Genomic DNA, 13,528 nt, shown 5'->3' with positions numbered 1-13,528 from the left:
AGAATTCCGTGGACAGAGGAACCTGGTGGGCTACAGTCCATGGGGTCACAAAGAGCTGGACACAACTGAGGGAATAACACTTTCACTTTCTTATAACATTAGTAGTTGCAACTGCACCAAAATTTCCCGAAGATGTATTTTCTAAAACATTATCCATGGCGAAGATGGGAAGCATTCAAAGAAACTGGGACTATATGTGCAGGAGTTTTCTGGGTTTTTTCAAACTACTCTTGCCTCCATGAGCCCTAGGGGAGAAATCAGGGAATTTGGAGCTTTTGTGTCTTGAAAATTCTCATAGGTGATTTTGACTTGTACCTTATTCTTCAGCATAAAGAAAACTTTGTACTGATTTTAGCTGTAAACAGTTCTTTTAAACTAAACTCACTTCTGACTATGTCTTTAGACCCGGTGCCTTGTGGATCTCACTTAAAGTATACTGCTTCTAGGACCTACTGTATAGCACAGGGAACTCTGCTTAATGGTATATGACAGCCTGGATGGGAGGGTACTTTTGGGGAGAATGGTTATATGTATATGTATGGCTGAGTCCATTTGCTGTCCCCTGAAGCTATCACAACATTGTTAATCGGTATACCCCAATACAAAATAAAAAGTTAAATTAAGTATACTGGTTCTCATAGCAAGAAAACAACATTCTGTAGCCACCATTTTTTTGATACTGTGTAATTTTATCAATCATTTAGAAAATTCTTCTTATTCACTGGTAGTCCTCAACTGAAGGACATTATTTATAGAATAGGACTTCAAGAAAAACTCTTAGGAATTTGAACTTGAAAACTGACAATTTCCAAGAATATGTATTCAGAACTAGGAGTCCAGTTTGAGAAATAATGAGCTAAGGTGTTTAGTTCTGTGATCACTAATAGGATGCTGATGTCATTGCAAACTAGATGAATCTGATTTTTTCCCAGTTTTATGACTTTTCATTCTGATATAAAATTTAAATTTAAAAAATTATGGACAGAATATTGGAATTTGAAGGAAACTTGGAGATTATCTACAAGCCTTCAATTCATAGATAATGTAAACAGAGGCTCAGAAAGACTGACACAAAGTCATTCAGTAAATGGGAGCATTTACCTCCTTATCTTGGTATTTGAAAGCTGGGCTATATGAACTGTTAGAAATCCTATGCATAACATAGTTTCATTTATTCAATATATACTTATTGAGTATTTGCTATGATTAGATTATCATCTAGATTCTAGAATCTAGACCTTGGTGGTCTTGAATTAAAGTCCTTGCCCTGTTGATTTCTCTTTAGTGAGAGAGAAATGCACTAAATAAGAAAACACAAGTTTCAGCTGTTTATAATGTTATAAAAATAATAAAATAGGTTAAGGAAAGAAAGATGTTTAGGATAGTGTGGGGTGGCTTTTTTATAAGGTAGTGAGAAGTGGCATCTATCTCTAAGGACGTGAGAAAGGTAAGCTATACAAAGATAAAGAAAATAGCCTTTGAGGCAGAGGGACAGCAAATGCAAAGGCCATGGGGTTGGAGTATTCCTTAGAGTTTTATTAATATAAATATAGGAGGAAGCTCTTTAGGGTTTATTTAAATTAATAAAATTATATTTAAATTCATTAATTCCAAAAGTTGTTTGTGAAGTTGTTTTTCAAGACATAAAGGAAATTTCTTCAGTATAGAAACATAATTAATTTTTCTTTATGTTTTTTAGATGTTGTTAAATTTGCATAAGAAGAGTTGGATGGAAGGTTTGACACTTCAGGATTACAGTGAACACTGTAAACATAATGAATCAGTGGTAAAAGAGATGTTGGAATTAGCAAAAAATTACAATAAGGTAAAAACTTACTTTCAACATTTATTTCTTATAACCTTTGGAATATGTGCGATTAGATATCAGGCATTATATAAATAGTTAAAAGCAGAGTGGCCTATTTCATAGATCAAATAGTAAATATTTTAGGCTTTACAGGCCATCCTGGCCATCCAGTCTGTTGCAACTACTCAACTCTGCCGTAACAGTGTAAACGTAGCCACAGACAATAAATACATAAAGGAATGAGTGAAGCTGTGTCTTAGTAAAACATTTACTAAAACTGGCATCCAGTGAGATTTGACCCATGGCCTGTAGTTAGCCAGCCCCTGTTGTAGACCATGTAAAATGGTCTTTTACATTTGAAATCTCTCCATTATTCAGAGGACTTTTTCTTGGAAGGGAAGGAGGAACAAGGAGATGTGAACAATAAAAGCATTTAATACTTCATAACATGTAACTCCTGTTTTTCATTAAATAAGTATTTATTGAAAACCTGTTAGATGCCAGGCTCTGCGGATATAGTAAGAAATAAAACCTATCCTCGTGGAATTTATTTTCTGGCAGGGGAAACAGAAAGTCAACAAATACAACACAACACAATACATTATAATTAGTGCTGGGAAGACAGTAGACAGGATGATATAAAGAAGAAGAGCAAGGGGAGACCACTTCATAGGAGGATGTAAGAAAAGTTATAATTTTGAGAATCTCCTAAAAATATTTATTGTATGCTAAAGTGTATGGGGGGCTTTCCAGGTGGCTCAGTGGTAAAGAATCCACCTGCCAATGCAGGAGACACAGGAGACTTGGATTCGATTCCTGGTTCAGGAAGATCCCCTGGAATAGGAAATAGCAAACCACTCCGGTATTCTTGCCTGGGAAATCTCATGGTCAGAAGAGGCTGGCAGGGTACAGTCCACGGGGTTGCAAAAAGTCAGATGTGCCTGAAAGACTGAGCACATGCGCGCACACACACAAATATACATGGTCATGACAACATTTTATTCACAGATTTCTGTTCTTTTACAGTTTGAAGTTAGAAGTCCAAAATCAAGGTATTGGCAGGGCCTTAATCCCTGTGTAGCCTCTAGCAGAGGAGGATCCCTTTTCTTTTCCAGCTTCTATTGGTCCCCATGTATTCTTTGGCTTATGGCAGCATAATTCTAAGCTATAACCAAGGTTATGATTTCAGTGTATCCTTGTAGGGCAGACATGATTCAACTCATAACGTATGTTTTTCTACTTGTTTGACCAAAATCCATATAAAGAATAGATTTTACGTTTCAACCCAATACATGAAATGTATTTGTATATATGTGTATATATTACAACAGAAGTGAAGTGAAGTGAAAGTTACTCAGTTGTGTCCGACTCTTTGCAACCCTATAGGACTATACAGTTCATGGAATTCTCCAGGCCAGAATACTGGGGTGGGTAGCCTTTCCCGTCTCCAGGGATTACAACAGAAGTTCTATGAAACAATATTTACCCTTTTACAAGTGATATATTCTATTTTCTTTCTCATTTGACTCGATTTCATTCTGTTTCAGTTATATATGTACATACTATGTACATGGACATATAGCTTGCAATCTAGTAAAGGATTGAAAACCTGCAATTTGTAAAACATATATACATACTGTACAGTGTTATGGTTACAAATATTTATCAAATATCTTCTGTACAATTTTCAGTGAAAAACAGGGATTCTTCCTTCATTTTTAGGAAAACAAGAGCAGTAAGAAAAATTCAGTACCAGAGGACTAGACCATAACTGGTGTGTTTGATAACACCTTAGTATGCAGATTTTCCACAGACCAGCTGCATCAGTTTCACTTGTAATCTTGTTAGAAATTCAGGCTCTTTGACCTACTAAATCAGAATCTACATTTAACAAGATTTCCAAGAAATATGTATACCCATTCAAGTTAGAACTTAGAGAACAGTGCCATAGAGAAGTCCAGGTGAAGTCCTGTAGTTCAAAGCTTTTTGCTTTCAGCTGAGAGGGACCCACGATGCTGTTTTAGAGAATAATAACATCTGAACTAGACCTTAAAGCATGAGTAAAATTTGGATATACAAAGAAATGTTACCCCAAGCCAGCTAAATATCATGAGCAAAGACTCGGAGACAGAATAGGCAAGGGCATCTTTAGGAAACTGTGTTTGGGTAGAGTACATAAGAAGCATGTATGTAAAAGGGTTAATAGTGGGGAATTGAGATTTTTAAATTACTGAAGTCAAGTAACAGTCTGGAAAATCAAGATAGTTTATTTTTTGATTAGGGGCATGATATACCCAGAACCTGACTTTAGAAACATAATTTAACAAGGGTATAGAAAAAAGTATTGTAAGAGGAGATTTGAAATGGAGATTCTTCTTAGGAGGAACTTCCTGTTACGCAAACAAAAGGTAGTTAAGTGTCTGTGTGGATTATAGTAGTGGTAGTAGGAACAGAGGTATCAACAGATTAGTAAAATAAAATGTGCCGTTGGATAGATAAAGTGAAAGAAGAAGGAATCAAAGATGAATTAAAGTTCTCCTGCCTAGGTAACTACAGAGGTATCAACAGATTAGTAAAATAAAATGTGCCGTTGGATAGATAAAGTGAAAGAAGAAGGAATCAAAGATGAATTAAAGTTCTCCTGCCTAGGTAACTAGAAGTATGTTAATACTGTTAACATTTCCAATATAAGTAGAAGTAGAAAGATTGAGGGGCTTCCCTGGTAAAGAATCCGCCTGCAGTGCAGGAGATACGGGTTTGATCCCTGGGTCAGGAGGATCCCCTGGAGGAGAGCATGGCAACCCACTCCAGTATTCTTGCCTGGAGAATCTCATGGACAAAGGAGCCTGGTGGGCTATAGTTCATAGGGTTGCACAGAGCCAGACACCACTGAAGCGACTTAGCACACATGCATGCACTGAAAGATTGAGAAAGGATATAAAAAGATTAAACCAGTAAGGAATTCCCTGGCAGTCCATTAGTTAGGATTCCACACTTTAACTGCTGAGGGTACAGGTTTAATCCTTGGTCAGGGAACTAAGATCCCACAAGCCACAGTGTGGCAAAAAAGAAAAATAGAATTTAAACAAGCAGTTCACTAAGTGGGACTAAAAATTGACAGCAAGGGCTAGAGCTTGTGGAGACAGTTAAAATTGATATTAGTTGTCACAGTAAAAAAAAAAAATTTTTTTTTTTCTTTTTAATTTAAAGACATCTTACAAAATATTAGTCAAGGGATAGTGTATAAGATTTGCCAAGAGTTAACATCCAGTCTTTTGAGAGAATGGAGAGCTTTGGAAAAAATGCTGATGGACCCATACAAGCTAAAATGCAGTGGAATTAGGGTTGGCTTTGAAGAGCATTGCCCTGATTTATATGTAGTGTTTCAGCTAGAAATCTCCATTGGTTCTAGATTATAGGGAAATATATATATATATATATAATGTTTCTAGTATATGTTTTCATGTTGTAGAGATTAAAGAGAAGAAATTATTTATCATATTTAAAACAGTTAACTTTTATAAATTAAAAAGTTAAAACTTAAGTTATTATTCAGCGGACTGTAGGAATGGTTTTCATTTCTCTGTAACATTACAAGTTTAAGTAAATTCTTATTGGTATCACTGCCAGGAAATAACCTATTTATGGTTACTGCTGCCCATCCACAGAAGTTTTTCCTATTTTACAGTTTTAAAAAATCTCTGTAGTACTCAAAAACTTGTAAGGTTTGGTTATAAAATGAAAACAATGTGTAAGCTGTGATATGAAGGAGTCCAAATTTGGGGCTGTAATTCCCTCTGTGATTGAAAGAGAATGTGGTGGAGTTTTTAGTAACACTTAAAATATAAAAAGAAAGGCCCATACAACTAGTTCTCATAGTGTTCTTTTTAATTGGTTGGCGTTTTAAACTAAGGTAATTACAGTTAGGTGCCAGTTAGCTCTGAAAGTGAAAGAAGGTTAGAAAATAATTAAATTCTTTTGTATCAACTTTTTGATTTCAAGTCTGAAGTCCACACTGAGATTTTTCTTGACTGTTAATCATTGATTTCTCTGTAATTACTGAACTTCAACACCCACAGCTCTTTTATTCCAAATCTACTAGTTTATTCATGCCAAGATGCATCCGTATTTTAAAACTGATGATATTTGATTAGATTTTTGTAAATAAGTATGCCAGTGAAAAAAGGAATTGTAGAAGACTTTTTTAAGAATAGCATAAATACATAAAAATTTACTTTGTTTTCAAACATGTGGCCCTATAAATTCAGAGATTTGATAGTTTACATTTTGGGTAGAAAAACTTCCTGCTTAGTAACCTGTGAGAAAGTTTGGATGCAACTTGTATGTAACATAAAACAAGTAATTATATGATTACATTTGGTTTACCAAAGTAGCTGTATTAAATAAGAAAGTCTTGTTTTGTGCTACTGCAATAAGATAAGAAAAACAAAATAATATATAAATATTAGGAAATCAGGCCAGATTATCATTATTTAAGTATGATAAGATATGTTTGCAATCAAACATAGAAATATATGAAACTAAACTAGAATACTATTACAACTATTATGATTGAGAATTATATAGGTTACAGTAACCATGCAGTTACATATGGTGAAATGAGTTATAAAAGGCAAATCAATTCACAGTAGCATCCAAAATTACAAAATACTTAGGAATAACTACCATAAAAATGTAAATGTATAAATATATATATGACTTCTTTGAAATACAGTAAAAAAAAATTTGTGAATAAATTCCCTTGTTTCTGTAAGGGAAGACTAAATATTTGTAAAGATGTGGTCAAGCTTCCCAAAGGTTACTTTAGTGTTAGTAAAAATATCAGTGAGCTTTTAAAATTTTGATAACTTAACAGTAAAGTTTGTCTGCAATAAAAATGACATTTACTGAATGCTTGTTAGGAGTCCAGCCATCAGAAAATATTTATACCTATAACACAGAAAAGGCTAATATCCAAAGAGTACACAATAGACACATAATTCCTACAAAATAATTTTAAAAAACAATAATAAATTGACAACAAAACTGGAAAACTCACTGAAAACAGGTGGCATATCAACATGAAAAAAAGTTCAACTTTATTATAAAGTATTCAAAGAAAAAGTATGTTATTTCTTTTTTCTTTTCAAATAGAAAAAAAGTGGTTTGGGAGAATGTGCCACTAGTGGGAAAATAAAGTGATATATGACATTTTTGAAGGCCATCTCCCATTTTATCTTTCACTTTTAAGTGCATGTAGCTCTTTAAGCCAACATGTTCTCTTTTAAGGATTTATTATGAAGAATGAAATTCTATAAATACTAACTTAGAGAAATATTTAAAACTTGCTCTTATGTATATAAAATGAAATTGTGTAGCAATATTAAAAGTTCCTGCTATGTTACCTTCCCTCCATTTTTCAGTGGTACCTCTCTATCTCACATATATCTCAATGTATTATGCTGTTAACAGTGTCACCTCTAAGGTGGATGGTAGGGGAATTTTATACTTCATGTAAATCCTAAGAGTTTTTTCAGTTTTTGCACCAAGTATGTTTTATTTATATCTAAGATTGTGTTAGCTTGAAGTAACAATGGCTTAAACAAGATAGGAGTGTTTATCTCTTGCAGTTCAAGGCCATGTGAAACTTTGAAATTACTGCAAACCCAGATATCTCCACCTTTTGCCCCACTTTCCCTTTATTGGCTTTTGTCCTTTGTATTTCCTCATGATTTCCTGGTGGTTGCTAAAGCTTTAGCCATCCCATTTGAGTTTCAAGCAACAGGAAGAAATGCAGGGGCAAAAAAGGATACTTCTCAGATAAATCAGTTCCTTTTCAGGATCCTTTCTGTAAGTCCCACACAGCACTTCTGATTATATCTCATTGGCAGAACTTAATCAAGTGGACATACTTTGCTTTGAGAAAGGCTCTATAATGCAGTCTTTTACCTGGGAGCATAGCTGCCTTTAATAAAATCAAGGCTATATTACAAAAGAAGGAAAAGACATATATTGGGTATGTGACTAGTAGTAGACTCTGCCATAGAAATTTTTTTCTACAAGCTAAACTGCAGTTTCTATTATGCATACAACACTTGTTTGGGCACACACATATGCTGTTTATTTTATATGTTTTATATAATTACATTTTAAAGTTGGATTCCTTCTAGTATTTTTAGAAAGAATTTACATTGTTCAGGGTCACTTAATAAATCATGGATTTGCTTTATTCAGAATGTGTCATTAAAAACTAATTATTTTCCAAATGGCCATGAATGTTGCTTTGAGATCTTTGGAGATAGATAGGGCTATATATATATATATATATATATTTTTTTTTTTTTTAGGGCTATATTTAAGTCACAATTTTATTGTGACTTATTGGCTGTGTGTCCCCATCATTCATTGACTGTACTTCTTTTTTGCTTATTTCATACTGTATTATAATTTGTGGTTTATAGGCAGGTAGAGTTAAACCTCAAATGTGACCTTCTTGAAGAACTGTCTTACTTGTAGTGAGTAGTTAATAGTTACTTACTAATATATAAAATAGTGAAAATTCTACTCTTGAGGACATGCATGAAATGTACTGGAGTGTTATAAACACTTTCAAAAGGAGAGTTAGAAAGAAAATTTATAGTATATATATTGATGTAATTAACATATAGGAAGGAGATAGTGCCTAATTTCTTTATGTAAAATGTAGATTAACTATTTCACTGGAATGTTTTTAAGAATTCCATCAATTACTATGTATATGTTAACGTTTAATCACTAGTGATTGTAGGAAACCCATTTTTTTGTTCTCCATATTCACACCTGTAATACTTTCTCAGAGAGTTTTCTAATTGTTTCATGTTTGTTAATTTTGCTTTCCCAAGTATGTTTTATAAAAGCCATTTCTTTAAACTTACTCTCAATCCTCATAACCCATAATATTATTTTCAGTTAAATAGTCAATTCATTGACTCTATAAAAATCAAGAAAAAAGTAAAATGCCTGTTACATTCACTGGCAGTTATGCAGAGATTGTTTAATGATGAAATAATATACCATACACAAGATTTTTATAAAGCATGTGCTTAAATGGGAGCATGGCATGTTATAGAGTGAATACATATCAAAGAGAAACATGTCAAACATGTCAAAGGGAAAAAAAGAAGCTGAAGAAATGGGCTTGGGTGGAATGATTGGTTGGTATCACCAACTTAATGGACTTGAGTTTGAGCAAACTCTGGGAGATATTTGTGAAAGCAGGAAAGCCTGGCGTGCTCCAGTCCATGGGGTTGCAAAGAATCAGACATGACTTAGTGACATGAACAACAGTAAAGTGAAATAAGAGACATGATGTCATAAAAGCAGAGGTTAAAGAATTAAAAGAGAAAAGGGTGTATTAGAAAAGGTCTTCAGAAAGTCCAGGTAAACGGAATCTATTGGAATTTACCAGGTGGAGAGATCCTTAAAATCATATTAATGAAGTGCCAAGGATCCAGTCCATGTTTGTCAAAGGGAAAATAAAATGGTTGAATTTAAAACATAAGTTTTCCATTTGAGAAATTTGACCATTACCAGAAAAAAAACAGTGAGATTAATGGGTTTGGTAAAAGCCTCTTTAAGATAGGGGGTACATCTGAGGGGATTGTGATAACATAACAGACCAAATTCCAGGAATTTCTTAGAACTGTGCAGACCGTGCATGATGGGATAGCCATCTGGGGGTCTTTGTTGATAAACTGTTAAAAACGTTTCTAGTGTGAATAGCCACAAACATTTTCAGTGCTTTTTTGTTGGTTGAGTAAACCGAAGAGCACGAATGCAAAAGCAAAATTTGATGCCAAATCACAGAAGTTGCCATAAACACAGAAGTTCCCCTAGTGAGGACATTGCCTGTGCCTGAATTTCATTTGTTTCTGCTGGTACCATTTCTTAATTTTTCCTGGTGACTAGCCAGAATGAAGACAAACTGGTCTTGCCCAGAATGGTAAAATGATAAAGGTAACTTAGGTAGATGGAGAAATATTTAGGGGTTTGTTGTGATGATCTGGTCTATCTCAGAATGTAAGAGATGTGCTTACTCTTTTGTCATGGGGGTTTGCAACCTTCGTATATGCCTAAATCTACAGCTGCTCCTCATTTTCCAGATGGCATCTATGGCTGGGAGTACTTTTTACCATCTGCACTTCTCAAAGAGTTTGTGAACTCTCTCTTTTAATTATTGGAAATGGAAAAACTAATTGGTAAAGTGGTTAAATGATACACAAGATTTTAAAAATTGAGTGAGAGCTTTTTATATTCTTTTTATTTTTATATTCTGTTTAACCTTTCAAATAAGATCAATGCTTTAAGTGGTTTTTTTACTTTCATCTTTGCATGTCTGCCATCTTTGATATTTGCAACACTCCAGAATACTGCATAATAACTGTTTTGTACATGGATTGGTATTTTGAGCCAAATTCCAAAACCCTTACCTCCTTCCAATGCTGTAAAGTACTATTGTTGGCATGAGCATGGAACAACTAACACTGAATGGATATAGAGTACAAACTTATGTGAATTGTTCCATTCATCTAATGTTTTCAGATTGGTAAGATACAGTGTCATGATTTGTAAAGGTAATTTAGAAAGACAAACTTGCTATGTGTTGCCAGTGTTTGCATATATGTAAAACACTAAGATAATGGGAGACACAATTTTGGAGATCCTTTTTTTAACTAGCTGAGAATAATGAGTGACATCTGACTCTGAAAATGAACATATTCTCTGTCTAGGGAATTCTGGATTTGGAGTGTTATTAACTTATTTTCTCTTCTTTCAGTCTTACGAGTCATAACTGTATTTCCTAATGATGTGTTGTAAATAAGGATCCTGTAATAATCAGTAGATAGATACAATACTTATTCACCATCTTTTCTCTTTAGGTTGGTTCTACTGGGGAAAATTCTCCAGATAGTTTGTCCATTTATAAAATTAGATACTTGCCATCTTTGCTCATTTTCAAGTTCTCTGTTTACAAAACTATTAAGAAGGTGTGAAACGCAGCCAAACTTCCCAGTTTATGGGAAATGTCTGATGATTGCATTTCCTACATGTTCATTGTTCACACATGAAGAAATTTGGCAGCTGTGAGATTATTAAGTTTAGAGTATCCAAATCTAACCCTCACTGGGATTTTGGTTTCCTGCTTTCTATCCCTACTTTCTCACCGCCCACCCCCCCACCCTTTGTAACCATATTAAGTGCTGTGGTATTATTTCTTAAGATTGATGATACTTAAATTTTCTTCATTTTCCATTTATTAAAATGCTATGAATAAATCATAGGAGTTCACCTGATGCAGAGTCCTAGTTTCAGGCAGTGGCATACTCAAAACTGTTAAGAAGGGGGTTCCTTAAACTTAAAATTCTCAATAAAGAGTTTATGTGGTGGTGCCATTATTAGGGTAGAGGGCAAGAGTGGTAGCTAATATAAATGCTGTAATTATTTCAAAATTATTCTGCTAGAATATTTATGATCATACACATAAAAGTTTGTAGCTGACTCTGAAAATAGTAGAAAGGGATTTGTTTATATGGTTTGATTGATTTAATTTGATTTGGCATTTAATTCAAGTCATTTTTTGGTGTTGAAAACCTCAGATTATTTCTTCATGATTATGAAAAATCGTGGAGAAATGAGATTTTTTTCTGAATACATATTTTACTTTTAGAGATTTTAAATATGTAAAAGTATTAAGGGAAGATACTATATGATCTGTTAGGTGTGGATCAAAAGTCAGCAGCAGGTCCTTTGATCCTAAGTGTTTTGCTGTGCTGTGCTTAGTTGCTCAGTCTTGTCTGACTCTTTGTGCCCCATGGACTGTAGCCTGCTAGGCTCCTCTGTCCATGGAATTCTCCAGGCAAGAATACTGGAGTGGGTTGCCATGCCCTTCTCCAGGGGATCTTCCCAACCCAGGGGTCAAACCCAGGTCTCCCAAAATTGCAGGTCGGTTCTTTACCATCTGAGCCACCAGGGAAGCTCCCTAAATGTTTTGTGCTAAGTCACCTCAGTCGTGTCCACCTCTTTGCGACTCTATGGACTGTAGCCCACCAGACTCCTGTGTCCTTGGGATTCAAGCAAGAATACTGGAGTGAGTTGCCATGCCTTCCTCCAGGGCATCTTCCCAACCCAGGGATTGAACTCGTGTGTCTTAGGTCTCCTGCATTGGTAGAGGGTCCTTTATCACTAGTGCCACCTGGGAAGCCGCCTAATAGATACTGGGTGTGCATGGGTTTGGCTGATAAGAAAAAGGAGATAAAAATAATAGGAAATTGTGGGAGAAACATAGAGAAAGTAGGAAAGGAAGACAAAATAAACTAGTTACTATCCCAGTGACACAAACAGCTGCCTTAGGTTTTTCCTTCCTCCAGTTTAGCCATCCATCAGATAATTCCATAACAGTTTTCAAATGGTTAACACTTCCATTTGGTGATCCAATTTGATATTTTCCATTTTGGGCGGTTTTTTTGGACAAATTTCTTAAGTCTGTTTTCAAAATGATGGTGGTGATAGTTTTTATTACCATGAAGGATTAGCAGAATTGCTTTTTTTGCCCAATAAATTGCTTGAATAAAAGATTCTGTGAATGAAATTAATGATCATCATCATCTTTGATTATTTTGCAGTGGGAAAAGCACATTTAGAATTTGAAACTCTGTCCTTTGTATTTCATTCACAGGCTGTAGAAGAAGAAGATAAGATGACCCCTGAACAGCTGGCAATAAAGAATGTTGGCAAGCAGGTGAGGTATACTGTAATAGGTTATATAGTCACATAATAACATGTTCTTGTAGAGTTAAAACTATTTTGGAGGCTGTATGATTTTTTTTTCCCCTGTGTTCACTCTACATTTTTCTTCTGTCATGCAAATGTGATGCTAATTTTAAAGGTCACTGAATTATTTGATGTCAGTCTTTTTGCCATCTATAGAGAAGTAAATCACAAATACATACCTATGAGATACTATCTTTAGTGAAAATAGTAGAAATAAATTAGGAATCTTGCATCCTGAGTTAATTTTCCAAGTATTATTTTTATCTGAAATAATATTATCCTTGAAGATAATAGAATGGTGGGTTTATTTCATACATAACAGTTTTTAAAATGATATATAATTTGTCGATATGTAGACTTCAATTTATAGGTAATATTCTTGAGAAAGCTTAAAGCCCTGTTGGATTTTACTGAGTGAAGAGAAAGGGTTTCAAGTATTTGCTCTTTCACTTTACCAAGATGAAATATATATTTTAGTTCCTATTTTTCTGAAGATTGGGGGGGAACACACCAACCAATTAAAAGAATCTACAGATTAATTAGACTGTTTTTTAAAGAATGTTGATTACATTTTTTCATTTCATGGAACATGGTTATCATATTGCTGATGTTGGCAGAATCTTGATATTTCAGATGCAAGACACTAAGCTGTCTTTGCTTTCAGCCATCCTACCATATGCTCTGATCCCATCACATCTCACAAGCTATGTAGGTTTGGGCCAGGACCATTCTTGGATGGGAAATCTCTAAGAATCACCCAGCTGCCACAAGAAGTAATGTAGATAACTGCGGGAAGTGTGTTACCAATTTGCCGCAAAACCAGTTACTCCAATAGAGCAGTAGGGGCAAAGGTTCTAACTTAAATATCGTAATTGATGAAGTCTAATCCCACTGCATTCTGAATATTATGGT

General features: G+C 34.5%; 1 protein-coding gene across 5 annotated transcripts in view; it reads left to right on the top strand.

Annotated features, from left to right (window-relative positions):
• The window catches only part of PSMD14 (proteasome 26S subunit, non-ATPase 14), a 101,469-nt gene that overhangs the window by 86,052 nt on the left and 1,889 nt on the right, over nt 1-13,528 (top strand). For all 5 annotated transcript variants that reach the window (XM_081581613.1, XM_081581615.1, XM_081581614.1 and 2 more), the window contains 2 exons: nt 1,700-1,825; nt 12,522-12,584. In XM_081581613.1, coding sequence (XP_081437739.1) covers nt 1,700-1,825; nt 12,522-12,584 — 189 coding nt within the window. The remainder of the gene's footprint in view (nt 1-1,699; nt 1,826-12,521; nt 12,585-13,528) is intronic.

This window comes from Giraffa tippelskirchi, chromosome 3, assembly GCF_054371585.1.
Source record: "Giraffa tippelskirchi isolate mGirTip1 chromosome 3, T2T-mGirTip1v1.2.pri, whole genome shotgun sequence".
In the NCBI taxonomy this organism is placed as follows: Eukaryota; Metazoa; Chordata; class Mammalia; order Artiodactyla; family Giraffidae; genus Giraffa; species Giraffa tippelskirchi.
This window is presented reverse-complemented; position numbering and strand designations above follow the sequence as displayed.